This window comes from Alternaria arborescens (genome assembly GCF_004154835.1).
Source record: "Alternaria arborescens strain FERA 675 chromosome Unknown contig_35, whole genome shotgun sequence".
NCBI classification, from domain to species: Eukaryota; Fungi; Ascomycota; class Dothideomycetes; order Pleosporales; family Pleosporaceae; genus Alternaria; species Alternaria arborescens.
Window position 1 is genome coordinate 129,663 of NW_021167890.1, and position 27,904 is coordinate 157,566.

Below are 27,904 nucleotides of genomic sequence, written 5' to 3' on the forward strand. Positions count from 1 at the left end.
AACGCTTTGACGACTTGAATAAGAGAATGTCCTGAACTACAAGATGTCTTCTTGTTATTCACCGCTCGAGTTACAATGGCATTGATCTTTTGCCCACCCTTGACATTATACAACTCTTGCTCTTATATCATTCCATATCGCACCGCACAATACCAAACGTCTCGCCAACTGCTACCACACTACCCAACGGCACACATTGCAAATCAATCTCGCCTTCCCATACAGCGTGCTCGTAATCAGCATGTAACCACAACATCCTGCCAACACCTCTGTTGCTTGTTTCTCATTACCTCTAGCTGACCAACCGATAGTATCTCGGCTCTCTTGCGTTAACCCTCGCGTCCTTCTCTGCCATAGTTCGGGGGTAGAGTTGATTACACATGTCTTACTCTTCCTCAATACTGCGAAAAGAACCTTGGAAGAAGCAAGGAAAAGAAAAGAAGGCCCGCATGCTTTTAGCGAATCTACAGAACGCCACGTGGTTCACGGATCGGGAACATGTATGGCAAGATGGTATTTGGTCCCTTTACTCCAAGCAACAAGCCTGTCTGTGCTAGCAAACGAGCGGCCGATACAGTACTAGCGCCCATCGAGACAGGGGATGAAAGGTACCTAGGACGGATCGATGGATGCTTGCCAGCACGTTAGTATATTTTACCATGTTTAACAAAGCATGATCAAATCACCCATTCAACTTCGCCGCGCATCTTGATATGTCAACATTCCTAAGCCAGGCAACGGCCGTTGTTTATGAGTTAACGTAATCCACAGCCATGGATACGAATCGAAGGCATCTCGACATCTCAGCCCAGCCGACATAAAACCCCCCAAACCAGCTGCAAGAACGCCAGGTCTATGGCGCGTCATGTCCATTGCGAATGGCTTTCGCATTCCAGACGTGTGTGTAGCAACAATGTCAAAACAGTTATTCAGCGACATGTCAGCTTACGCGGGTGACCCAGGTTCTTGATTCTTGGATGGCATCGTGCCTTTCCGCTTTCGGTAACGCGTGCAGCGGCGGGATGACGCCATCAACAGACAGCTCCGATGATGACGATTGGGAATGTGTAGACTGCCGCCTCGATGATATAGCTGTGTTAAATATAAATTTCATGTACGCTACCTAACTAGGCGAAAGGGCAGTAAGCGCCTGAGACGCGCGGACAAGAGGAAGATGCAACGAAAGGTATTTCGTGGTCAGCTAACAAGGTTATGAGGGAACTTCAAACCAGGCTCAGCATGGCTATGAGAGAGTGAGAGCGCGCAAGTCTGTTCTCAATTTCAAAGCATGTGTTAGGAGTTTGTGAGAGTGCGCTTCAGGCAATAGACTTGTACTGTCTGCCGAGTAAAAAGTAGTATCGCAGCGGACGGGGCGCGCTGCGAGTCAAGTTCGACTGAGCTTACGTGTCCGTGCGTTTAATGCCCGCGTTCACTCGATGCTTAGACAGCAGCACGACAGCTACCTGGAGATGGAGAGCTGTAGAGCTACAGAAAATCTTATTGATATCATCATAACTCGGGACTTTGTTATCCATACACTTGTGTTATGGATCAAACTAACGACCTCAGCAAGATCACGTGCTACGGTAGCTGAGTAAGGTGGTTCGTGTGCTAAAATAATGTGGTATGTTTACAAGTGGGCAACACAACCAACATTTGGAAAAAAGACTCAAGATCAACTAGTATCAAGCTACAATATCCAATTCACAGACTACATACTAGGGATTACCTGGCATCAGACCGGAGAAGGCCTTTGTACGCTGGGTCCTCACCGTAGCTAACGAGCAGCAACCAGGCCCGACAAAAGGACATCGCACACAGCTACTACCGGCCCTCTAGAATACTCTCCGATGCCTTCTCGCTCAGAATATAGACACCAGCAACCGGGAAGGCTCCAGGAGACCGAGGAAACGCACTAGCATCGACGACCCGCAGGCCAGAAACACCACGGACACGAAACTTTGAATCCAAGACTGCATTCACATCAGAGCTGGGACCAATGGAACACGTACCGATAACGTGGTGCCCAAAGATGTTCTCGCGGATAAAGTCTTCGTCACTGCCGGCGATGGAGCAGCTTCCGTCGGCACCGACCGTGCCTGCGCAAGGCGGCCAAGAGATATTGTAAGGCGCAAAAGGTGCTTGTACGCGGTTAAACGCACGACGACCCCAGGCGAGGAACTCCTTGATAGCGGCAATGTCGCCCGCAGCACCTGTACCATTGAAGTGTCGAAAGTTGATTTCAGGCGTTACGGTCGGATCAGCCGAGCGCAGCTTGAGGTAGCCAGCCGTGCTATTGCCGTGAATATGGACGCTGTGCATGCCCCAGGTCGTTGGCGGGTCATCCCACGACTGTCCCGTGTTGCGGGGCCAGAAGCCGCGAAAGCCAAAGGAACCGGGGAAGATGGCAATGTCGCGCTCGTCGTTTGTGGTGTGGTTGGTTTTGAGGAAGGCGAGTTGGGTGAGACTAGGCTGGACGTAGGGGCCCTCGCCGCGGAGGTAAAGTGCAAGACAGGGATCGTTTGGAGCCCCGTAGGTGCATTGCGAGCGAGGACCGCCAGGAGCAGCGGAGTAATCGAATGCTTGGGCGCCGTGGCCGATGACGGCGATTTCATTGTGGTCTTGCATGTTACGGCCGACGCCTGGTCGGTCGGCGATGACGGGGATGTTCAGGGCTTTCAGGTCTGCTGCTGGTCCAATACCGCTGAGTAAGAGCAGCTGAGGGGTACCAAAAGATCCACCACTGAGAATGACTTCTTTTCGAGCAAGAACCCGGCGTGAGGGCTTCTTGGCTGCCGGATCATGGCGGAGGTCGCCCTGAAAAGCGCTTTTGCCTTGCAGGTATTGGACGCCAATGGCGCGAGGCAATGAGCCTTCTTGAGGCTTGTCGAACAAGACTTTCGTAGCGTAGGAGTTGAGGCGGACCTCGAGGGGGTATTTCTTGTTGCCTTTCTCGTCCACGGCGCGCAAGGTATCGAGGACTCGGTTCCTAGAGCTGTAGCGGGCCCAGGTGGCGTTGGCGTGTTGGGGCAATCCCGTAAGCCCTGTAATCTGGTCTCGGTCGGGATTCAAGACTTGGTTAGGGTCAATGTTTAGGATCTCTTCCAGGTCCTCTGGATCTTGGCCCGCCTCGGCAGCCATGGCCTCGAGAATTGCAGTTGCTTGGGGTGAAGAGAGAAAAACGGTTCCGTTGCCCAAAGTCGTCTCAAGATACCCATCGAAGCCGTGGCCTGGTGTACCACGTGGGCGGTATTGATTCTTTTCCAACTTGATGAACAGTTCCCCCATGTGAGTAGCACTGCGATTTTGTTCGTTAGCTTATTCGTGGTCCTCTGGAGAGCAAAGAATGGAAATGATAATAAAACAGGATCGGGGATACCGTACTTCCATGACTCATCTCCTGTAAGGTTCTTGATATAGTCCCAATCGCTATCGGCAGGAAGGACAGTCAGGGCAGAATTAACAATGGACGATCCTCCAAGTGTAGCGCCGCGAGGATACTGGATACCAACAATCTCCGCTCCTGCAGGCGCCTCGCTGCCCGGACCAACCCACAACTTTCCATCTGGCAGCCTCCAAGTAAGATGGCGGTACTTTTTCGTCAACTCGACATCGTCGTAATGACGAACCCAATACGTCCAAGTGAGGGCCGTAGTATCTGCCGTGTTTGTCAACGCAATAGCGTTTGTGATCATGGCAGCACTGTCATCGTCACCGGCTTCGAGCAAGAGAGTCTTGAATCCAGAGCGTGCGAGATTGGCGGCCAGTGGGCCTCCTCCCGGTCCGGAGCCGACTACCACATAGTCGCAAGTGTCGACTGAGTTGGCTGTTGCTGCCAACGCAGAGACGGTGCTGGCGACAAGCAGGATGCTGCTGAGGTGGGAGGCCGCTTCCCAAGGGCTCACGATTCGCATGATGAGGTAACGATGCAGAGGTTCGATCGAGAGTGAGAGAGAATGAAGTTGCCAGAAGAAGGCTTGCTGTTGGTAAGATGAACTCAACGAAAGGTGAATATTTGAGACGAGCAGACGAGGCACCCTTTTGTACGTGAAGCGCAAAGTATCACGTCCCGTGCTCTTGTCCAAGTTTGCTGTTATTCGAGTCTTGCTCGATGACATTTTTTCCCCATTTGGATTAGCCGACGTGGTGTGTCGCTCGCGGATACTTGGGTTAAGCAGGCGCAATCAATGTAAAATGCGTCCGGCACGACTAACAAATTCCCCCGAAATACACCGCATGGCTTTACGTTAACGCCGTACGATAACTCCCCGCATAAGCTGATCCAGAATGTTACAAACAGTGCAACGCGTACTCTCCCAACTGTCCTGTCTACGATATCCGCACCTACCCGTACGACAAAGGAACCAGTTAGAAAAAGTCTAGCTTCTGATTCATACAAGTAAGCAATTACCTTGTCACCCCACACGCACACACACCATAATTCACACAACAAACTTCAATTCTCATCCATAATCAAAAACAACATGATTCATTAAAAGTTCCTATAAGCCTTGGGGCCCACCAAACATGAACCTATAACACAACCAACACCCCTAAACCGTATATCCAAAAAAAAAAAAACCAAAACCCGGGTATCCAAGAAAGATAAAGAACCACCCAACCCACTAACCGTCCCATCCTTCCATCTGCGTTCTCTCCCCCTTCCCTTTCTCATCTCCCACCACCCCAACAAGACCAAGGCGGCGGGGCGGGGCGGGGCGACAAAAACAACTACGGCAAATCCCCGTAAGTCTTCCCACTACTCTTCCCCCTCTGCCAAAACCTCTTCTTCTTCTCCGGCACCTCTTCCCTCCTCGTCTGCACCACGGGCTCAGGCGGCCCCGAATTCTTCAAGAAATCCGCCAAGTCAGACGTCGCAGTCCTACTGCCACCACCACCCATAGCGCCCATACCAGTCCTTGCATCTCCCACAACAGCAGGGGCACGGGCTTGCAGCCTAGGTTTATTCGTTGAAGGAGATGGTGCAGTACCATTGCCATTGCGAGAAGCAGGCAAGTTAGAAGACGAGGGATTGGAACCATTTTGGCCTGCAGCCGCCCTCGCCCTCGCCGCAGCGATAGTCTCTTCACTAAGCAGGAAAGGTTGGGGTTTAGCCGACGACGCGCCTCCAGGGGGATCCATGCCGTTCAAAAAGTCCATTAGGCTCTCCTCCCTCTGCCGAGGAGGAGCCGCTTGTCTCTGTGCTGGTTGTTGTTGCAGCAGTTGTCGTTCGGGTTGGTGGTTCCCAGTGGGCGTAGGCAGCGCCGTGAGTTGGTCTTCGTCCTCGTCATCGTCGTCCTCATCGTCGTCTTCATCGCTCAAATCAATGGCATACGGATCCTTGATACGCCGTCTCGTCTTGGTGATGCCCTCCATTGCATCCCCTCCACCGGACATGCTGCCGCTGAGTTGCCCCGGCCCTCCCGAATACGCAGGCTGAACCACACTGGGACTCGGGATAAGACCAGTCCGGCTATTAATCGTCGCCGTGCTGTCCTTGCTCTCAAGCGTACTAGCCGCAGAGCCATACGCCGACTCCGCTACATTTCTTTCGGTGGTCCTGTCAGCCCTAGACTCATAAGCACTCTCTACACCTCCATGTCCCCCGAGCATAGTATCAAAAGTGTCGCTATCAACAGTCGTCCGGAACGGCGCGATATTCTTCGGTATCCTTGGTTGTTTATGGTTTGCGTCTGGCGGGCCCTGTCTGATAAAATCGATCAAGTCACCGTTTCCTGTAGACAGGCCGGCGGGAGAGCGGGGTTCCATGTTGGGTCGCATGCGTGAAGCTGGAGTATTGTTCGCATTACCAGATTGCCTGGAAGTCGACATCTTGCGTCCGAGAGAGGAAGTCGAGTGGTTGCCTGATTTCTGGCCATTATTGCTAATGTTGACAAAGGGCTGGATGGGCTTCTCTTGGCCAGGGGAGGGACCGGTGGAACGGATAAAGTCTGCAAAGTCGCGCATGGATTCCGATTCGATCTTGGGGTCTCGAGCGAGAGGTCTGGTAACTACCTTACGGCTGGGTGAGGGTTTGTGAGAGGAGGTAGCAGTCGGTCCTTTTGCTCTTGGTGCTGTGGTGTTGGGCAGGTTGGCTGTGCCAAAGCTTTTGTCAGAGGCGTCAGCCCGAGGGTAGACGGTCACGGAGGCAGAAGAGGCTGAAGATTTGCGTGGTTCTGTCTTCTTCAAGACGGGGGACTCCTACCGCATGTCAGTGTATGTAGAAATGAAAGAGCGTATGTAGGATGGAAAGAGAAGGGCGGCTTACATTAGTAGTTCGTACACTTTCAGGCGTCAACGTAAACTTGACCGTGTCCTGCCCCTTAACCAGCGAATCGAACTCGCGCGCTCGGTCTTCCTCAGACATACGTCCGCTCAAGCCACTTGCACTCAGACCTCTGGAGCGGTGGCTGGCGCTCGAGTCTCGTCCGCTTGACGTAATGGGATAAGCACCTTTTCGAATAGAAGAAGAGGTACTAGCACCACGCTTCAACGAAGAATTATCCGAGGACGACTTATCAGCTGGACATGTCGAATCGTCCGCGGACATGCGATGTAATCGTTTCTCGGATGTGTCAGTCGCAGACGTAGGGCTACGCTTGGGGCTGTCTGCAGTACGCACACTGCGACTGGTCTGGATGGAAGGAGTTTTGCCACGGTGCTGGGTAGTGTTGCTCTCGACTTCTTGCAAAGCTGGCAGCGACGAACCACGTGATACTGAACGAGCCTCTTGTCTCCTGGGTGCACTCGTAGGACCTTGGCTGTCGTATGTGGCGACCGCCTCTCCTCCAGGCGACTGACGTGAGAGACCTCCACCTCCCCCACCCACCCCTGGGCCCAACACGAGTTCCGCACCATTGAATGATCTTCGGTTGGCTTGTTTGCGTTCGATGGCACGCTCCGGCACCGTAGGTTTCCCATCAGGCGAAGGCGTATTTCGATACGTGAGGCTCGTCGGCGTGAAATTTCTCGGCGGCATTTCAACGTACCCTCCACTCCCAGGCCTCTTATTCCTTTCGTGAGGCGAATCTCCAGGGGAATTCGACGCGGACCTAATGGCATTATCGCTTGTCCTCGCCACACCAATAGCTCGATGTGCTGGCTCCTCTTCGTCCTCATCATCGTCAAGATAACTCCGTCCCTCAGCATTACCAGTCACCTTCGGTGTAGCCAACGGCGTACCAACAGGTGATTTGAGACTCGAGCTGCGCGTAGAAAAGGTACGGACTAGTCCAGGTTTACCGGCTCGCTCAATGGACATCCTCTTGGACCTCATGACCTGAGGGCTCTCAGTAGTGGCCTCGTGCGTCTCAGGCTCATCAGCTTCCTGTGAGGGTCCTACTGACATCCTCTTCGGTTGTGTAACCTTTGATTCGCTCTCAGTGACCTGATGGGTCGGCTCAGGTTCAGATTCCTTCGTCGCTGGTTGTCCGATTGCGCTGCGACGGAAACCCATGCCCGTAGCTGCTGCGAATGCTACCATTGAGGCGTCGGGTTCAGGCGACTCGTCTTCCCGGCTGTCTACCGAATCGCGTTGCTGAGACATGTTGTCTAGTGTAGTTTCTTGTGTGGTCTGTGGTGTGGTTTCCTCGGTCGCTTGGGAGGGGGTTCCTCGCTCGGTATCGTGTGTAGACTCTTCTCCGTCATGCGTAGGTTCCTCTTCATCCCCCGTAGGCTCTTCATAGCCATAGTACGTAGACGGCATGAAAGTTCCCGCAGGACGCATCGGCATACTCATGGGCCTCGCCTTCTTCCCCCCATCCCCAAATCCTCCCTGGGACAGCACAAGCACACTAGACGGCCTCATCGGCCGCTGAACAGGCGTCTGCGTGCCCTCTCTCTCCCCCTCATCCTCATATGGGGGCGCCAGGCCAGGCACCTCGATCTCGTTGACATCGTTGTCGCGCATGGGAAGGGGTATATTAGCGGCGATATCAGTTTCGGTAGGAGGATGCTCGGGCAGCGTCTCGTGCTCGCGGATCTCGTGCTCGCTATGCAAGGTGTTGATGGTCTCGCGACTGGCTCTGCGGTGGTGTAGGCTCGAGTAGCTCGAAGCAGCATGGACGCCTCGGCCAGGGGACATGGGCGAAGTAGGCGATCGCACGCGTTTCCTCCACGTTCTCCAGAGGCGGCCGAGGGCCGAGTTGAGGGCAATCTTTTCCACGTCTGGCTCTTCAATGACCAGCCGCTCGATGGGCTGTTGCTCGGCATGGTCGTCGGCTTGCTGCGCGAGCTTCTTCATCCTGGCAGCCATGCGCGCAAAGGCAGCCGAGCCTGCGACAAGCAGCAACTGCTCAGCGACGTATTCAACAACCGAGGTGAGGAAGATGGCCGACGCCCAGGCGACAAGACCAGCCTCGTCGTCCTCGTCTTCGTCCATGCTCAGACCGCGCTCCTGCTGCACATAGCGCTCCTCGTCCTCGTCCTCGAGCTCGCCCAGGCGCGTGTAGACCATGATGCGCAGACGCGTGCGCTTCCATACCTTCTCCACGTCCCATCTGTCCATTTGCTTGGCATGCTCCGTGGACATGTCCTCATCGTCTTCTCCCGCCAAAAGGCCCTGGAGCTCCTCATCCGCGGCCTCGATGGCGTCGCGGGCCAGTCGCGGCTTGAGCACGTCGGACACGGCGGGTCGGGTAGCAGCCCGGGCGGGCGACCGCGCAGACGAGAGGAAGGCGAAGAGCAGGTGGTCGAGGAAGGCATTGAGGAGGGCCAGTGCCTGTTCGGAAAATATGGCGTTTTGCAGCTCGTCCGTGTCGGCGTCTTGGTCGCGCAGCTGCGCATTGTGGTGATCGGTGACGGTCTGTGAAGCCACGGATGCGGCGATGTAGGCAGGGGCGGGTCGGACCGTGGCGGGCATCTGGAAGGCGACGGATGAGGCCAGAGAGGGTGTCTTGTCGCTGCTGAAGCTGTGGCTCCTGCTCGAGCGCGACGACACCATTCCGGCCGTCTCGGACACGGCGTGTCTATGCATCGCGTACGAGAGCCGTCTGCTGCATGCGTGGGACAATGTCGATACTGGTCGGTCGGGGTATCGTACCCTGAATGAATAAAAAGCGAAGCGGCAGGCTAAGGAGTGACTTGAGATATCATCAATGCTGGATCTCCAACTACAACAAGAGAGAAAGCGATGATCTCCAATTACAACAAGAGAGAAAGATAGGTGGGCAGAAGCATCGGCAAAGGGAGATTGCAAGAGTGTCAGGCCAGAATCGGGGTTGTTACGGCGTTGTGTGAGGTATCCCAGCGGCGATCTTTGGATTCTAGTCCTGCAATGTTGCCCTGGACTAGCTGCACTCAGCTCGTCATGTGGAGACACCTCACCGAACTACTATAGCACTTCGCCTCGTTCATCACCACCGCCATCAAGAAAGAGAGACAAACAAACTTTCAGCTAACATAGCATCTGCAACTGCATCTTGCGCCGCCACACCATGACTACCAGAGCACTGTCTTGTACTCGAGTTGCATAGTAAGTCGTGCTGGTGGAGTCGTCGCACCATTGAATCGAGCCCTAGAAATGTCGTTGCGCACGATAATCTCCGCTGTGCTTCACCATGTAGCTGCCCTGTTTCTCGACTCGCTTTTTCGTGCTACCAAAAGCCATCGTGGTGTTTTCGGGATGAGTGTCACACTGCGCCATACGCAATGGTGTTAATTCCCCGGAGGATCCGTCCCAGCCGTGTGGTTCCCGACGAGTTGGTGTTAGTGCATGGCTTTCGCTAATCTCAGGGGTTGGTCTCGTGAACGGTTGTCCCATGAACTTGACTTTTCGCTTTGGAGATTTTGGCATCGTGGATAATTCTCCCCACGACAAGTCGGTACAAGGACACGGCCACGGGTAGGTGCATAGTATATATCAGATACAATTGTGCAAGCTTCGCAATGATATGCCGATGCTCTCTCATAGTCACCGCTGCTATGATGGCTGTGGTTGCGTTTGTACAAATCAAGTCTTGAGTAGTAAAAGCCATTTTCAATCACTACTTCTCAGTCTGACATAAAACCATGATCGGAACAGCAAGTGTAATTCAGAGATCGGGAGATATAAGTAGGCATCGCAACGCGGTGCAGCTATCTTGTCTGCGCTACTGTTGCTAAGCTCGCTGTGGCTGCGCTACCTGACACTCCCCATCGACACAAACACACGACGCATATCAAACTCCAATGCCTGACAATCTCGTACAGCAATATGATGGCCTAGCAAGTATAGTCTGAGATTGGGAACGTCCCATCGAGATTGGAAAGCTTTGCAGCGAACTCGTCTGCGCCACTGATGGCTGTGGCTGCACTACTACTTCTACTTCCCGTCAACGCAAACATAAAACGCCACCGTCACATTTGCGTCTTACTGCAGGAGGAATTATCTCAAGCTTGACATGCAGCAAGTCCTGTGTTTGTAGCACTGGATTGATACTAACACGACGCTATGCCCACGAGGCAAGAACATCGTGGTTGCGGTTGCTGTTACGTACGCTGTAGCCAATGAGAGAAGCTGCAATGGTAGCCCAAGCTCCCTCCCCTCATCTTTCGCAACCTAATCATAACAACATGCCATTGAAAGCTTCTTTCTAGAACTGATTGCATCGTGCTGTCAGAAATCCTTCGACTGTCGAAAAATCTTTCCTGATCGTTGATATCCTGCGCTTCCATCGGATGATGATACCGAACAGGAAGGCGCCTGGCCTGGCCACAAAATCGTCTGCCGGCGTATGCAAAGAGCTCTTTCGTTCCAATCCCTAACCACTTCGGATGTGGTTATGTATCAGGTATAAGCCTTTGCTTCACTCCCACGTCTCCTACTCCAGCCTCTTCTTCAATCTCTCTTTTAGCATTGTCCCAACGTCGGCGAGTGGTCGCCACGTCGATCCATATGCCAGACGATACCGACATTCGGAACAGAGCTCACTGCTATTCCTTGAACCTAAACACTCAGCATATGTACATGCCACGACATGACCGCTGACACATTTCGACCGGCAACATGGCTCGCCTACGAAGCGATCACGACCCCAATGGCAGCAGGGCCGGTGGTACACGTGGGAGATGTAGCACATGTTTCGATGTCCCGCAAGTAGCATGCCTTTCCTGACGATCCCTTTGGAGGTCCCACTGGAGTTTCTGATGTGCTTCAGTTGTTGCACAGATGACTGACCTGTTGCAGACGCGATTATATTGGTGTTGTGCGCAAACACACAAACAGTACTCCTGTCTCTTCATTGTCGCATCAGAGGCAACATATTGAAGTTGAACGACCTGGGAGCAATCCGGGTATCTCGCTCCGATGTTTGGCGCTCCCAGCTGAGCCACGTTTGGCTTGGCTCTTGCCATTCCGCCCCGCGACATCGCGATTGCGGTAGGACAACGATAAATGGTAAAACCGATGAGAAGATGCGTTAGAAAGGACGACGACGATGCCGTTTCGGATTTTTTTTATTGCTAAAGTGCTGCGCAACTGGCAGTTCACAGTTGTTGAGTTGGAAGTTGCCCTGATTGGTCGGCTCCATGTTGCCTACGGACCACGAAGTACCTAAAGCCAGCTCTTCAACGACTCTAACGCATCCGAGCCGAAGCTACAACAAGGCTCCTTTCGCCGTCGAAGGCCAAGGGATCAATTGTCAATTCCCCGTGGGATTATCGGCAATACTCCTGGTCAACCAGCGGACGTCGACACGATAAACCACGAAGCACCGACAACTACGTCTACATTACTCTCAATGTCCTTGGGATGGCGAGACGGCAAGCTCGCTCTGGCAGGCGCACGACGTTGAAACAACCTGTGAGGTATGCTGACTAACTGCTGCGAGTTCAGTGCGCAGCCTCCTCCACAACACCATCCCTCTCTGGCTCCAGCCCCATCTACCCCAGATTTTCACACCGCCGACCTCCGAGAAGCTAGGCCTCCGGAGTTGGCGCCCGTAGCATGGACTCAACGCTCGGAACGAAACGGGGGAAGGTTTTGGCATGGTACTGGCGCCTTTTCCGGACTCTCTTCTGCAGGTACACCCGTCCGTTGCCACCCCACCACCATGATATTGCGCTGCAGGTCATTATGTCGCTCCGGTCCGCACCAGAGGGGACGTGCAGGGACTTTGCTTCTGTGCGCTTGCTGGGTATGCGCGACCTACTGGTCAGTGTGGTGTTGCAGATGGGACCATCCGCTGATGTGCGCATTAGTGAGAGCAGAACAACGTCAGAGACGTCTGATGGCTGTCTCACATCTCTCTCTCCTCTTCGTCGCTCTGTGTCTGTAGACGGCTCGCCCTTCATATTTCTGTCGCGTCCTGATCAGTGTAGGTCGCACGTGTTAGCACCCTCCAGCACCGCCCATCCCTCCCACTTGGACGACTGACTGCATGAACCATGCAGACGAGGCTCTCGCTGTTTGATCAGCAATCTCTGGGGAAATAACAAGCATTGTCGACCGTTTTCCGTTCCAGCATTACGAGTAGCGCAGCGAGCCTCAGCCTTGGCCCAAGCCGGACATGACACCGCCACAGATCTTCACATATCCGTCAAAGTCAAAGTTGATACATGTAACTTTTTGGCAGCGTCGCTTCACATTTGTATTCACGAATTATTGTCCATGGTGAAGGAAGTGCGTTGCGACTGCTCGCACCGTCCAGCATGACACAATGCGCCGCCGGCGTTACTTGATAGACTAACGTAAGGCGGAATTTGGGCTTTGTCCCTTATCTCTGGCACCAGGGGTGCACGCCCTACTTAGCGGATCGACGGCTCGCCCGCATACCCCACTAAGCCCAACGTCGACGCACGATAATGTTGAGCCGACGTCGCAGTGCGGCTTTTTTTGCCTGTGTTAGGTGCTGGGAAATGTCGAGACCGTGGTGGGTTGGTAAGAATCGTGGGGTTCAGTCGGTTCAGAGTTCAGATTATGATTTCGGAGACGCGGATTCGTGCGATTTGAATGTTAATAGGCCCGGCCGCGTGCGCGCGCGCGCTGTGTACACATGTGTTGCTCTGCCGACGCCCAGGCTAGGAAACCTGTGGGGTTAACATGGGATTCTCTGTTAGCCGTATTGTGTACCACAGCAGGCGCGACAGAGACTTTCTTCCAGCGGCCTTCCAGAACAAACGCACGTACTCGAGTCCCATACAACAAGTGAACAAGTCGGGCGCACCGGCTGCGACAACGTTTCTTGTAGTCAAGTTAACTAGCATCCGAAACTTATTCACGTCTCTTCCGACGGACGAGCGCTGTTGAGTGATGCTGCTATGACGACGGCAGGCGAGAACGAGACTAACTGGAACCGCTGCGATTGGCCCACACGGCCCTTATCGCCCCCGACTCCTTCAACCCCGGGCAACGGCGCCCTGCCCAGAACCACGGTTGTATGCACTACGTTGCAGGTGTCGCGAGACGTGTGCGTAAAAGGTCACTGTGCATTCAGGGTCCCAGGGATTACGCAGCTCGTGTTGGGCATAGAATACACAATGCATACGAAGGGCAATAGTCGGTCGCTGAGTTAGGGAGCAGTAGCAGTAGCCGTGGAGCGGTGTACGGGGGCGGCCAAGTGGACGAATCTGGTAGGAATTGGGTAATAACCGTAATTGGGTAAATTTAGCTACACGTTACAGGCGACGCTACCCAGCGTCAAATCGCTCAAACTCGGAAGTGGGAAAGTCAGTGCGGTGCTTGAGGCTGTGCGGGTCTGTGCGTCGTGTACCCCGTCGGTCAGCTCTATTGCGCATCGTGACATTACCTGAGGACAGCGTGCGTCTTTTTTTTGCAAAGACATGTTTGAAATGAGGGCTGCGAGACTGGGCAGACAAGACGTGTCCAGACGGGCGGGTATCTTCTAGACTAGAACTAAAGTTACTTGCAGAGTGGGCAAGAAGATAATGCCAGGATGCGGCGTAAAAGTCGCGCGTTTAGAGAATGTTGATTGCTTGCTTCTCCCATCCCACGGAAACAGTTCGGCGACGCCTCTTGGCTACGGCCAGCCTAATTATGTATCTGAGCACGGCTAGCCCCGCCACAGGCCGAGACAGTCAGGACAGGTCAATCGCTGCCGACGAGACATTTACCTTATAACTGAACGCCCTGGCCCGCTATCCTTATCTCTCATTCAAACTCCCCACTTCACTTTGAAGACCTCGTCCACTTATAAACCCTCTATTACCTTGTCTTGGTTGACAGTAATCGCTCCTCCTTCTTCCCCCTCACAACCACCAAAAAAAAACTCCACACACACATACCGCAGTCATGGCCAACTCAACGATTGTTAGCAATGCTGCCAACGTGAGTTTCTACCTGCTCGCGTGCCCAGCAACCTGCTAATACAACAAACAGCTCAAGAAGTACCTTGACCTGCCCCAAAAGGGTGCAGTCATGGCCGAGTACGTCTGGATAGATGGTTCTAACGGCATCCGCTCAAAGTCAAAGGTGAGCTTGATTCCAGCTTTGCGGTTCCGATCCCCGATTCCTACACACTATCCGGCGAAGCAGTCAGTTGCAAACTGGAGTATTTTAAATGCAAGAGAAACAACTGGCTGCGATGCGCGGTGACACGGGCTCGCGATACACACAATGCAGACGATGGAGGGTTACGCTCGATCTACTGGGGAAGTTGGAGTGTGACGCCATGGCGCCAATCGCTCCCTTCTGCCGGGTGGGAAAGTTTGGGCGTTCCTTATCTTTATCGCGAGCCGCTCAACCCCACCATGCAGGTCCCTTCCGCATGCCCACCCACCCGTGACGTCGTTTCCCATTCCGATTACCCGAGGCACCTCACCTCCCCTTCCCCCTCGACAAGCATACTGACATGGCCTGCTAGACACTCAAGAAGAAGGTCGAGTCGCTCGACGAGCTCCCAGAATGGAACTTTGACGGTTCATCAACGGGCCAGGCGCCCGGCGACAACTCCGACGTCTACCTCCGCCCCGTCGCATACTACCCTGACCCCTTCCGTCTGGGCGACAACATCCTCGTCATGTGCGAGACGTACATGTCGGACGGTTCGCCCAACGCATACAACTTCCGCCACGACGCGGCCATAATATTCGACAAGCACGCCGATCACGGCTTCTGGTTCGGTCTCGAGCAAGAATACACGCTGCTCGACGAGTTTGGCTGGCCCTACGGCTGGCCCAAGAACGGCTTCCCTGCTCCCCAAGGTCCCTACTACTGCGGTGTGGGCACTGGCAAGGTTTTCTGCCGCGACATTGTCGAGGCGCACTACAAGGCCTGCATGTACGCCGAAATTGCCATCTCAGGCACCAACGCCGAAGTCATGCCCGCACAGTGGGAGTACCAAGTCGGTCCCTGCCCCGGCATCTCTCTCGGCGACCAGCTCTGGATGTCTCGTTTCCTGCTGCACCGTGTGGCTGAGGAATTCGGTGCCAAGGTTACTTTTGCCCCGAAGCCCATTCCCGGTGACTGGAACGGCGCCGGTCTGCACACCAACGTGTCCACCAACGAGACTCGTGCCGACGGTGGCATGAAGGCCATTGAAGCCGCCATGGAGAAGCTGTCCACCCGCCAGGCTGAGCACATGGCCGTTTACGGTTCCGACAACCAGCTCCGTATGACGGGTAAGCACGAGACGGCTTCTTACGACAAGTTCACCTGGGGCGTCGCGAACCGTGGTTCCTCTGTCCGTATCCCCCGCGCTGTTGCTGCCGAGGGTAAGGGATACTTTGAGGACCGCCGCCCGGCTTCCAACGGTGACCCATACCAGATTACTGCTATAATCGCCGAGACCATGTACGGAAAGGTTGAGGGTGCCGATGTCGCCAGGTTTGCCAAGAAGGCCGAGGTCGTCGAGGCGGAGATGGTTATTGATGTCCACAAGCCGTAGATATGGGGCTTGGGTTGGGCTACGTCTTCTTCTTCATACCCCCTTTTAGTTTTTTTTTTAAACACAATTAGATCGTTTGTTTGATGATGGATGACATGGATGACGGTGCCGCCCAGCTGCTTGATGGCTAGCGATGGCGGGCAAGAGATGGTTCGGATTTATATCACGTACTTGCTGCGGTAATAGCATGAGCAATGAATTTTCTATCCTGATATTTTGAACAACGCATTCATCCTTGTATACAGTCGTTGGAGTTTTGTGGTGTTTGTCTTTCTACCTGTGAACAGTAGGTAGTGGTGGAGAGGTCTCAGAGGAGGCGCACTGTTGCTTGTTTTGCTCTTGATAATGGGCTTGTAGGTCGCGTGATTATGTCTTCGCTGCAATTGGTGGAATGTATTCCTCGCATCTTCATTCATCCATCCAACTTTTTACGCATCATACGTTTCTTTTTCTTTGTGAATAACTTGTGTACTGCCATGGTTACCTTTTCCGAAGCATGTTATGCAAGTTTCAGTCTCGCAAGCTTCATATTCCGCTGGATGGCGAGGACTTGGTTCGTTGAAGGAGATGATGTTATAGCTGTCTTCTAGATTACGTGACAGATGCCATCACAAGCACATATGGCAAACAAAGCTGAGATTGCCGCTATGCAGTTGCCTACTGCGACGTTGGGAAGCACGCAATGATATACTGCTTTTCCGCATGCAACGGAAGAATCCTTAGCCGTGTGGTCGGCAAGCGAGCCCGTCTCGGCATTCGTATTCCACCCCAACTTCACGAGCAGTCATAAGAATGCGCCGCCTCCCCACGGGGAGCATTGTGGGGTACAACCCTTTAGCTGTCTCCAGACTCCTTGACTGCAATGGCCAAGTCTGGTGAGAAAGATTCTGTCCTGCCGATTGAAGGCGTAACGGATTTGGAGCGAGTAGCTACCGCGGCACCGCAAGAATCTGCTACTGCTGCTGCTAATGGCGAGAAAGATGCGTTATCAAGTACAGCACTTGAGGCTGTTTCCACGACGGCATCTGAACGCTTGCCCTTTTCAAAAGCACGATGTGTGGCACTCGTCACAACAATCGCTGCAGCACCATTTTTGAGTGTAAGCAACAACAAACCCCCCGTCCTACAATGTTTTCTATATAACACTAAGAAGAAGATGACATTGAGCTGACGCAACATTTCCAATAGACCATGGCAGTCCAAGCATCGGTCATAATCCTGCCCACCATCGGCGAAGAACTAAACATACCAGTCAGTCGCCAACAATGGATCATTTCCGCTTACAACCTCACTTTCGGCTGCTTCCTCCTTCTATGGGGCCGTCTAGCAGACGTGTACGGACGACGAATGATCTTCCTTTGGGGCTCTGCCGCCTTCACACTCACATCCATCATCACACCATTCATCCCCAACGAAATCGGCTTTGACATCTTCCGCGGACTCCAGGGTCTCGCTGCCGCCGCCATGGCACCGACTGCGCTCGGCATACTGGCTTCTACGTTCGCGCCTGGGAAGACAAAGGACGTGGCTTTTGGCTGTTTCGGCGCCGGAGCACCGCTCGGCGGCGTCTTTGGCAACATCTTTGGTGGTATTGTTGGCGAGTATCTCGACTGGCAATGGGTTTTCTGGCTCTTTGGTATCATAGCTGGTATCTCCACCGTTGCAAGTTACTTTGTCATTCCTATTCCGCCACAGCTCAAAGAAGAGCAGCAGCCCGTCATGCGCAACACGGTCGACTGGCTCGGCGGCTCACTCATCACAATCGGGCTCGTCATGCTCGTTTTTGCCCTCTCCGAAGGCAACGTCGTGGGCTGGCGCACTCCATGGGTCCCTGTCCTCATCGTCGTCGCCCTCATTATCATCGTCGCATTCGGCTTCTGGCAGCACTACCTCGAAACCAAGACGGCGAAGCGCCCGTTGATGAAGATGAGCATATTCAAAAATGGCAAGTTTACGGCTGCGAATGTGCTCATGGCGCTCTTCTTTTCTAGCTTCAATAATTACCTCATCTTCGCTACGTATTGGTTCCAGGACTACCAGGGTCATAGCGTCATTCAGACGACGCTGAGGTTCTTGCCGAATGGCATCACGGGGATATTGGTGGCGACGATTACGGGACAGATCTTGTCGAGAGTGCCTGGAGATTATATCCTTACTTTTAGCACCATCTGTGTCAGCATCTCCTCGCTGCTCTTTGCGATTCCGATTCCAGTCGATACCACGTACTGGGCGTATGGGTTTCCGGCCATGGTGCTGTGCGTCTCGGGCGCGGACACGATTTTTCCGGTGCTTACTTTATTTGTGGCCAAGACGCTACCGGCTGAAGATGCGTCGTTGGGTGGTGCGCTTATTACTGCTGTTGGTCAAATTGGTCGCGCTATTGGTCTTGCGATTGCGACGGCGGTGCAGACGGCTGTTGTGGCTAGAGAGAAGGGTCTGAGCGTGGATCAGATTGGTACTGAGGGACACAAGACGGAGCCTTGGGATGATGCGCTTAAAGTTGGGATTAGGACGACGGCTTGGTTCAACTTTGGCATGAGCGTTGCCACTACCTTTATTGTCATCTTCTTCATTAGAGGGATTGGGATCATTGGAGGAAAAGGAAAGCGATAGCGCTTGTATATGATAAACGAAACGAATGGAATCAAGAACACTGAGAAAGATATACTATTGAAAGCCCACAGCATCTGATTTGTGCCCAAACTCAATAATCACGCTTTTTATCCAAAACGCTCCTGATCCCAGAGATGAAGCGCATCCACATCTCTAGCGCCTCACTACCTCTTCTTTTCTTCCTCGTCATTCTCATTAGGAACGGCCAATGCACCCACCACCTTCTTGATACTCGCCTTCTTCCTCCAACACGCCCTATACCACTCTCCCAGCTTCTTAAACCCTCTACCCCCTTCCTTCCATCCATCCCACTCTGCAATCAGTACATGTACAACCGGCCAAACAAACGCATCCGCAATACTAAACCTACTCCCAGCAACAAACGGCCCCCCATTCCCCTCAACCATCTCTTCCAACCGACCCACCAGATTCTCAACATCATCACCAGACTCCAGCCTCCCTCGATCCGACCAAGCTTTCACTATGCTGGCCGTGAGTAACATGATGGGATACGCATTCGCAGTCACGCAATGCGAGGACGCTGATGTATCAAGCGGGTGATACCGATCCAGATAAAGCAGTATGGAAGACGCACTGTGGATTTCAGTATGCATGGCATCGGTATCCCTGAGCGCGACTTGGCGGTCTGCTTCAAACGCCGGGTCTAAAGACGGCGCTTCAACGGCCGTATAGGCAAGCTTCTTTTCTGCGAGGAGAATCATGACTTGGTTGTTTTGAATGGCCTGGTTGCTCAGGAACAGCAAGGGGATATTGGCGGACGACGGCGGCGGCGCGTGCAAGTGCAAAACGTCAGATCCGTCCCCGTAATGTTCCTCCCAATCGAAATTCGGGTCGTGGTTTTCGCGGCTGAAAGCAGTGATGAGGCGGACGGTTTCGGCCTCGTCGTTGGAGATGATGTCGGCGGCGTCGCGTTGCGTCTTTGCGCTTGCGCCCTGGCCCCAGATGACTGTTTCGCGTGCATCGAGGAAGGTACCAATGTGTCGGAATGTTAGGCTGATGCGGATACCGTTGTAGGCTGTTTCGCTTTCGGTGCGTTCCTTTAGAGGCCGTTTGTCGGGTTGGATGCCGTGGAGCCACTTTGCGTTTGAAGCGAGGCCGAGAACGAACATGGAATTATGGGGAAGGACTACGCGTTGGGTTCTGCGCTGCGTGATATTGTCACTGTCCAAATGTTCTTCTTCCTCTTCCTCTTGCTGCTCTGCCGACTGAGCCTTCTTGGTGCGTAAGCGCATCGTCCGTTGCGAGCCGAAGCTCACATTGACGATTGAAGAGCCTTTTACTATATCGAGTGTCTTGTCAGAATGCTCAGATATGAAGTCGTTGCCGGAACGGTAGAGTTGGATCAACACGTGGTTGAGAGGGTGGCCAACAAGTTTCTCAGCGTGCTTTCGAATGAGCTGTACTTTGGGTGAAAATCGCAGCAGCGGTAGGCTTTGGTCGGATGGATGCCGGTATATTGGCATTGAGCCGTCATCGCCAAAAGCGCCCTGACAGCATACGAGACGGGGGACTTCGCCTTGCTGGTGGAGCATCTTCTGCCATGGCACTTCGTTGTAGAGTTGGGTGAATATGACGTCTTTCAGTGGCTTCGATGGAGCAGATAAGTGGACGTAGTCGGCAGAGAAGAAATTGTGCATGATGCGCGAATCACCTTCTGCAATGTGATCTCCAGGTCCCAGGACTGGGAAAGTTGCGAGTGATTGCAACTTGCGTGATTGTCGCATCGTAGTGGCTTTTGCTGGTGATGGGGGATCGATTTCTTGTGTGACCGCAGGAGACTGTTCTCGCTGCGGGAGTTTTGACGTCGGTTGTTTATCGTCTTGCTTCACATTGGTAGAGGTTGCATTTGCAGAACTGGTAGATCCTCTTTTCGACTCAGACTCTGATTCAGACTTTGCCGCCCTAGTAAATGACATGCGGACGCGATCCGAGAAATCTGATAACCTGTTCTTCTCCGTCTCTTCGCCATCAGCTTTGGTAGATAGCATAGGGACCGAAGTAGCGTTCTTCAATATGCGCTGCTTCCCTTCTTTCTGCCGTAAATCTGCAACACTTCCAGCTTTCGCAACCTTTGAAGTTCGTTGAGATTCGGTTGATGCAGGTGGAGGTATGATTGTAGGCGACGCTGTGGTTGGTGGTGTATCTTTCGTACCTTGGCCCGTAGACGTGCCAGGCTTGCCATCCACATCTCCGTCATCGCCTTTTGGTTCTTCTCCTTCCTTCGTTTTCTTTTTCTTTTTCCTGGATTTTCCTGTCCTCATGCGGATCTTCGTCTTGACAAGCTCCGGTTTCTTCGCCTCTTCCTGTGCGCCGGGTACTGTTGCTCCCTTTGTGAGTATATCTGAAAACTCCTTGTCGCTAGGATCTACTGTTCCCCCAGCGCTAGACGCTTCTGCAGTCCTTGCCGCGGTCCGCTTTGCTATTATGGATGTTGCAAGAGACATCTTAGCCATCATCTCCTCCACGTTCGTATCACTATCATTCTCGCCGCCTTTTGCGCCTTTCGCAGGCACCGCCGTCTTTTGCACAACCAATTGCGGTTCTTCCTTGAGTATCTCCTCACTATTAACCAGGAAAGCGCTGAAGAAGTCTTCCATGCGCTTCAGAGCCAAATCATGTCGATTCTCCTTTCGGTAGCCGAGACAATCCTCAACAACATGAATCTTCACACCATGGCGCGCAGCATCAATAACCGTTGCCAGTACAGATACATTGGTGATGCATCCCACAATGAAAAGCTCCGTGATAAGCCTTGCGCGCAACGTTATGAGCAAGTTGGTACCTTGGAACGCAGAGTAGTTGGTCGTCCGAATCACGACATCCGTCGATAACTCAACCTGGTTCGCAATGACATCCGCCAACTCAGCGCCGTGCGTGTCTGGTACGCATGCCGGCGTCCTCTTCTCGCTCCTCAACAAGAATAATTCCTCGTCTTCCTCAGCCTTGGCTTTTGCAACCTCTTTTGGCAACGTCTTCCTTCGCGCGGACACACGTTTCAGCAGGTCTATCGCGCGTTGCTTGTGCTTTGAAGATCTGGATTGCGCTGGTAGTGACGCTGCTTCTTTGGCCAGTTCATCCTCTGCCGCGTCATTGTCCTTCTCGTCACCATCGACAAGCCCGCCTACAACGAGCGTGTCGCCTTCACCTGTATCGGCGCCGGTCGCAATGCGGTCAGCTTCAAACAGCGTTTGAACCCATATCACGTTGCCGCTGCGCTCCCGAAATATCGGAATCAAGGTCTTGATGCGCTCTAGAAAGCGCGTTTGAGTGTCAACTGGAAGTCGTCCTTCTGATGTCACAAAGTCGTTTTGCAGGCCAATGATGAGAAGCGCTTGGTGGGTCTGGAATCGTGGTTGGTTCTGGGACACAAGGTCCATCAAAGACGCCATGTTTGAGTCCATCGTGTCAAGAACGCGGACTGCTGGGGTTAGACACGGAAGCGAAAGGTCTTGGCATCGGTGCTAGTGAGCATAGGGTTTTCTATCAATAGACCAGGGATTCATGAACTCGAAAGTGACTGGAAGTGCAACAACTAGGATATTTGTATACTATGTGTCGGACCTGAAAGCTGGTACTTGATCATGAGACGCACGCAGGGGCAAAGCCAAGCAGCCGCTGAGAGACAGGTTTTAACTCAAGTCGGCAAACCGTTCGGCATGCAGGAACAACTGGATTGGAGGATTGAGCTGCAGGATGCGTTGCGCAGGGCGTTTGAGACCATTGAAAGGTCATGATCGGTGGTGTTGGAGATTTTGACAGCCGCTAGATTTCCCCACTGGCGTTAGCGCGGGGCAACGGAAGGGCTGCTGGTACGTTTTCGCTCAACCACGTCTCCAGACGTGCTCAACTCCGTCTCGTAAAGGGCTTCCCTTTTCCATCTCCTGTACTGTACATCTTCACGGTCGCATCTCCGGCCATCTTGCCCATGGATATAGGTCGGACAATATACCGCCCGAAGCGACAGGCTTAGACGGACCTCGAGTCGAGTGGCGGTATAGACATAGATAAACATATGAGGTAACGCCGTTGGCCCGATACAGGGACACGTGCCCCAACGGTGCAACCAGGTTACTACGGCCTGATCAACGCATATCCTTATTCCGTTGCACCACTGAACGATTACGTGAGTAGGGTCTGCTGCTATACACGTTATGTGTTCTCGCTCAGCAAAAGAGCGTCTTCGTCTATTGCCCTTTTTGGCTGCTAAATTCTTGGCCATTGCAGTGACAGGGATAGAACGTTCTTGATGATTTTGTGATACTGGCGCACCGTTTATGCGCAAACATTATCGGCAAAACGATTGAACATGCGCGTTGCGCAAAACGATACAGTGCAGCTCGACTGTCAACCTCTCGATCTTGCTACGACATGACTGCGCTATGACGCTTCAATAGCACAGGTCACCTGCGTACAGATGATAAGGCAGTAAGAGTGTCATCAAGTCGAGGATATCGTTTAGTAATCTAGGAGGCTGAGACCCTTGATGGTTGTGCATTCTAGTCTAGCATCTGTTTCTGATCTTTTGAAAAAAGGTCCATGTGAGTTGCACCGAAGAGTACAAAGTCAGACAGCTTCAGCACAGGTACTTGTTAGGCTCGAGGAGCTGGACCGAGAGCCAAGCTCACAAAGATCAAGTCATAGTGATCGGCGAAGAAGCCTATGGTCGTGCACCACTTCTGCTATCTCAACCTGAGAAGAATCGACAACAAACGACAGGCATATTTGACCGTACTACTTGAGGATGCCTTGAATGGCCAAGGGACTACCAAGTCTTTGTCAAGTATATAAAGACATGTTGTCTTTCCAATGCATACAATCATCATCACTCAATTCTATCCTCTCTCACATTTCCGACACACATCTCCACTTGTCTTCACTTTGACGTAAACACAAGTCAAGCTTCTCTACAGCTTTGCTCACCGCCTCAACATGCGTACCGCTACTATCTTTTCTGTTGCTATCACTGCTCTTAGCTTCTTTACCACGACTACGTCAGCTTGATGTGACGTAAAAAAGTTCTTTGAAGATTGCTGCCTCCGCGACGACAAGGCACGACACGATCAAGGAAATGGCTTTGCAGACGGAGATTTATGCAATGCTGAGATTCTGAAAACTTTCGACGCGGACTGCTGTTCTATGAGCACTAGGTTGGGTATTGGTTGCCCTAAGTAGGCTTTTGGGCAGGTGTCCGAAGAGATGATTTTCAGACTTTAAGCTTCCTTCTACAAATTGTCATCCATTATGTAACAACATCTAGATGTGAAGTTGCCACGGATATCACTGTGGTTTCTCTGACACTCAAACGCCCTAAGTTATAGAGTAGAGGATGACGTGGCTCTACAAATCTTATGCACACGGTCTGGGTACCATCTCAAGCCGAATCAATCATTTTTTCACTCGAATTCTTTGACCCTCTGATACCAAGAAAAAACACAAGATACTCAGCTGTTTGTTTAGCCAGATTCCAAGTGTCACGCTCACGGGCTCCATTCGCAATTATCTACCATCTAGTTTCCTGATTTTTATCCCTATTGCGATGGTGTTGGGTATATAGAAGTTGGATCACTATAGTTCCAATATGTTCAAATCAAGGGACGGGGATATGTCGTTTCATATATCCTTTGTCTCAGATGAATATCGTGCTTGTTCTTCCTTTACACTCATGTGCAAGATGGTGGTGGTCTCGCCAGCTAAAGTACCTCGTGGGATCTAGCAGGACTACTCAGAAAGAAGGCGTGAAGTATGCTTAACTATGTAATGTTTTACTTCTGTCTTACTGCAAGTGGATAGGATTAGACAAGCCTCACACGGTGCTACGAACAAGTCTCTTCGGAGGACTTGGATAGCACGAACCCTGGAAGAGTACAAGCTCTGGTTCTGCGGTCATATACTCTATATTGTCTCTCTTTATCCAATTACTTTAGCTTTTTAGATTATTAAACCACCTTTCGTAAGATACCTCTAACTTCGCTTCAGAAACTTTTCTAACATCTGGCGGACCCGCGACTGCGATTAACATCATGCTAAGAAGCACGACTGTACAGAACGCGAAAAGCAACCCACTAATCCATCGAATTCTTGGCAACACCATAAAGATAAGTGCTAACATGGCCTCAATCGCACACATCCCAGAGATTACGGAGCCTTGATTATTAAGTTAGTTTTCCTTTCTGCAGACTTTGCCGTCTTCGTAAATGGCGCGAGATACTCACGGTTCTTTGTTGCGTCAAAATTCGGATTCCGCTTTATATTCATTCGCGTCGTCCGGCTACCGACCTCTTTGTACAGCACCCATCCGGCTTGGTCTCCAAAGACGCTGAAAAACATTTGTGCTGGATAGGTACGTAGCTCGCGCCCCGAACCGACCGTCCAAAGGCTGGCTATGTTGCGTGACGCTTCAGATTCTACTCCGTATTGCGTGCACAGGACGTCCGTGAGAAACGCGCGGACTTCCACCGACGTTGCACTTTCTGAAGGCAGTGGAGGGTCGTTGGACGCGCATGTCACGCTGTCCGCCTGCTTGTTGTTGTGATCTGCGTTTTCTAGGTCAATCCGCGTGCCCGTGCCTGTGGGCTCGACCGTGTGGGCTCGGGCCGCCATGGCTGTTACAAGATGACGAAGAGAACGGTTAAGAGTGTGGACAGCCCCGCTCTCTTTAGGCAGTTGACAGCACCTGCACTGCGTCATCCCTCTCTACTCTTGGGAATACATGCCAAGCCATCCGCGCGGAACGCACGGCGCGCCAAGGCACAGGCAACTACTATCCTGGGGTGGCGGGGAAGAACGGCACTGCACGCGACGTCAACACAAACCCCTAGCAAGGGAGTTGTTCGCAGGCAGATCAACAAGGACCCAATTTTGCTACACAACTAATTAATTTATCTTGGCACTCTTGCAAAGGGTTCCTCTAGAGATCCACGCATGTATCGCCTTACTAAGATTCTAAAACTTGTCAACTCTGAAGTCTGTTCAATCTTCGAAAAATATAGTTCGTTCTTGAAATTCTCTGGCATTGACAAGAGCGGATCTTTAGTTAACGAGAAACAATTTTTTTGATGACCTTCTTCCCATTGAAAGTTAGTGGTTGTAGCATGAGTGAAAAAGGTGGCCTTGTTGACCTGCCCGCGAGCGAGTCCCCTCCAGCAAGCAGCTGTTTCTGGGGCCACGTCCTTTCGGACACAATGTTTCTTTAGGAAGGAGCGAGCAAGCTTTACTGTGCAATGCAACGCAGAGTCGAGTCTGCCCCATCACTCTAGCTGTTTTTAAGTCATCCTTTCAACAACAAGTGCTTACCCGCCCTTTTTATCCGCACACTTTTGCTGACCCGATTGCTTGGCCTTCACAGGTTCCGCGGTTAAGTCGGAGCGCTCCTTCATGCTCGTACATCACGGCTTCTCTATTCTCGTCATGATTGACTACCTGAACAGATCATCCAACAGACACTTCCCACAGATTTGGGGCGTAATACGGTTCGCTTGCAGTGCTTCCTCCAATGAGGTTTCGGAAATATGTTACTCAGAAGCGACTTACAGGAAAGGCGCATCGATCGAGGTCTTGATATCTTGGAGGATATCTTGGAGCTTTATCACTTGACCGCGATGATACAGCGCATCTGCGCCGTCGGCAGCTGGAAAGGTCTTGCAACCGGGCCTGGGACGAGGTATAAAGGAAGAGTCAAAGTGCCAGCAATCCATCGGACACACATTCCTATCCTCAATCCACTCTCACACCACTTTCTATCTCAAACGTCTACGAACTCGACTTCTCCAGACAAATTCTTGCCTTCGACACAATGGTCTTCCTGCATGTAGCACGGCTTCTGGCCTTTACCAATACGGTTTCTGCCTTCTCTTTGACATTCTACGTAGGCGATCAGTGTCGCGGTGAACGGCTTGGTGGCTTCGACGTCTCAATTGAAGACAACTGCGTACCTGACGATTTATACAGCACGGCTTCTTCATCGGTCACCATTACTCGACAAGATGGGGACCAGCTCGACCACATGCTGTACTTCTTCGAAGGCGACACTTGCGATATAAACAACCCTGCTAATCCTGTTGCTGCCGGTAACACGGGTTGTATCAATGTCGGATTCGGCAGAAACGATTTCTCAGCCGTCAGAGTCTTTGGTGGAGGTGGCAGTCCACAGCAAGTCGCTTCGCGTAGGACACGCACGGCGGGCAATAGACGAGTCGCTCCTCGCAGGGCACGATCAGTGGGCGAGCTCCAGCACGGCGATGTATTTGAGCAAGACGGCAAGGACTACCGCTGGCAGCAGATTGCCCGTGGCACCTTCACCGGGGTGCCTACGGACAAATGGGATACCGCATTTCGAGTGATGAACGATGAGCCCCTGATCTTCAACGCAAGCTATCCTTTCAATTTTGAGGAGTACTACATGGCCAACCCCAATATGGCACCCCGAGGTCGAACTCAGAATGATAGCCCAGGTGTGTCCCTCGCCGAACAACCTGACGCTATGCTTGTCCCCGAATTGCTCCCTTTCTGTCGACGCGCGTATGAATGCGTCGTATATCTCCCCTGGGCTGCCAGCATATACTTCCCAGCCCAGACAGAGTACGTCGTCAATGCCATAGAAGCGGCACGTACCCAGGCCACCCTAGAAAACCTCTGGAACTTCCTCCTGCAGCCCGTCATCATCCCCATCGGCACAGGTGTCGCTACGGGCTACATCTCCGCCCAGCACTTTTCCTCAGGCTCTGCCAGTGAAGTGCCAAGCACCTGCTCTCAAGCAGAAGACACCGCCGTACTGGCTGCACTGATCAATAGTGGCGCCGTCACCGAAGACCAAGTCAACGCTGTGCGTGCTGAAATTTACGACTCCAACGCTGCACAGGCAGCGACGATTGCCGTGGCCATCGTGCCGGAGTACGTCAACAGCGGGAACCAAATCTGCGGTGCGCCGATCATGGGCAATACGCTTGTTGCAGCTAGTGATAGAAGATGACAATGCAACGGAAATGAGGAGATTGGTGATATGTAGCGTAGAAAGTGGAAAGAATGGTGGTGTGCCGCCTTGCCTATGCCTAGATATCCTTACCTTGCCCATCTATCAAGCGCTGTTTACTCGCTGCTCAGCAAGCTGGGCAAAGAACCAACACGAAAGTAGCAAAAGCACATAGATTTTCAGCACCGAATATTGTATTAAAGGTGTTACAATGTGGCCTCGTCTGTATCCTATTCCTTTGCGAACTGGAATAAAACCGTTGACATGTGTTCACTACATCGTCCCCTCTCGCCCTCGCCATCGCACCACCCAACCTCTACCTATCAAGCTTAGTCTCATGCCAGATCATCTCAGGCGAATAGTGCAGCGTCCCATTTACATGCACCGTTACCGTCTTATCTCGCTTGTACAGGTTGCCATCTTGCACACAACCCGTTAGGCGCTGTTTGTACCAGCGCGTGGCCGTGCTCTTGTACTCCTC

General features: G+C 52.5%; 7 protein-coding genes across 7 annotated transcripts; 3 read left to right on the top strand and 4 right to left on the bottom strand.

Annotated features, from left to right (window-relative positions):
* Nucleotides 1–1,824: 1,824 nt before the first annotated feature.
* Nucleotides 1,825–3,914, bottom strand: AA0111_g10435 (hypothetical protein; the record flags this gene model as incomplete). Its single annotated transcript, XM_028644184.1, has 2 exons — nt 1,825–3,298; nt 3,385–3,914. 2 exons carry the CDS (start codon nt 3,912–3,914, stop codon nt 1,825–1,827), a joined length of 2,004 nt encoding a protein of 667 aa, XP_028501986.1.
* An 817-nt stretch (nt 3,915–4,731) lies between these two features.
* On the bottom strand, nt 4,732–8,941 carry AA0111_g10436 (hypothetical protein; the record flags this gene model as incomplete). The annotated part of the gene is made up of 2 exons (XM_028644185.1): nt 4,732–6,201; nt 6,269–8,941. The coding sequence occupies 2 exons, from the start codon at nt 8,939–8,941 to the stop codon at nt 4,732–4,734; spliced, it is 4,143 nt and encodes a 1,380-aa protein (XP_028501985.1).
* Nucleotides 8,942–14,227: 5,286 nt separating this feature from the next.
* AA0111_g10437 (Glutamine synthetase) lies at nt 14,228–15,821 on the top strand (the record flags this gene model as incomplete). The annotated part of the gene is made up of 3 exons (XM_028644186.1): nt 14,228–14,263; nt 14,315–14,407; nt 14,799–15,821. 3 exons carry the CDS (start codon nt 14,228–14,230, stop codon nt 15,819–15,821), a joined length of 1,152 nt encoding a protein of 383 aa, XP_028501984.1.
* A 1,191-nt stretch (nt 15,822–17,012) lies between these two features.
* On the top strand, nt 17,013–18,434 carry AA0111_g10438 (hypothetical protein; the record flags this gene model as incomplete). The annotated part of the gene is made up of 1 exon (XM_028644187.1): nt 17,013–18,434. One exon carries the CDS (start codon nt 17,013–17,015, stop codon nt 18,432–18,434), a length of 1,422 nt encoding a protein of 473 aa, XP_028502016.1.
* Nucleotides 18,435–18,598: 164 nt separating this feature from the next.
* AA0111_g10439 (hypothetical protein) lies at nt 18,599–21,856 on the bottom strand (the record flags this gene model as incomplete). The annotated part of the gene is made up of 1 exon (XM_028644188.1): nt 18,599–21,856. The coding sequence occupies one exon, from the start codon at nt 21,854–21,856 to the stop codon at nt 18,599–18,601; it is 3,258 nt and encodes a 1,085-aa protein (XP_028502015.1).
* Nucleotides 21,857–24,590: 2,734 nt separating this feature from the next.
* On the bottom strand, nt 24,591–25,055 carry AA0111_g10440 (hypothetical protein; the record flags this gene model as incomplete). Its single annotated transcript, XM_028644190.1, has 1 exon — nt 24,591–25,055. The coding sequence occupies one exon, from the start codon at nt 25,053–25,055 to the stop codon at nt 24,591–24,593; it is 465 nt and encodes a 154-aa protein (XP_028501967.1).
* Nucleotides 25,056–26,247: 1,192 nt separating this feature from the next.
* AA0111_g10441 (hypothetical protein) lies at nt 26,248–27,423 on the top strand (the record flags this gene model as incomplete). Its single annotated transcript, XM_028644191.1, has 1 exon — nt 26,248–27,423. The coding sequence occupies one exon, from the start codon at nt 26,248–26,250 to the stop codon at nt 27,421–27,423; it is 1,176 nt and encodes a 391-aa protein (XP_028501968.1).
* Nucleotides 27,424–27,904: the final 481 nt, after the last annotated feature.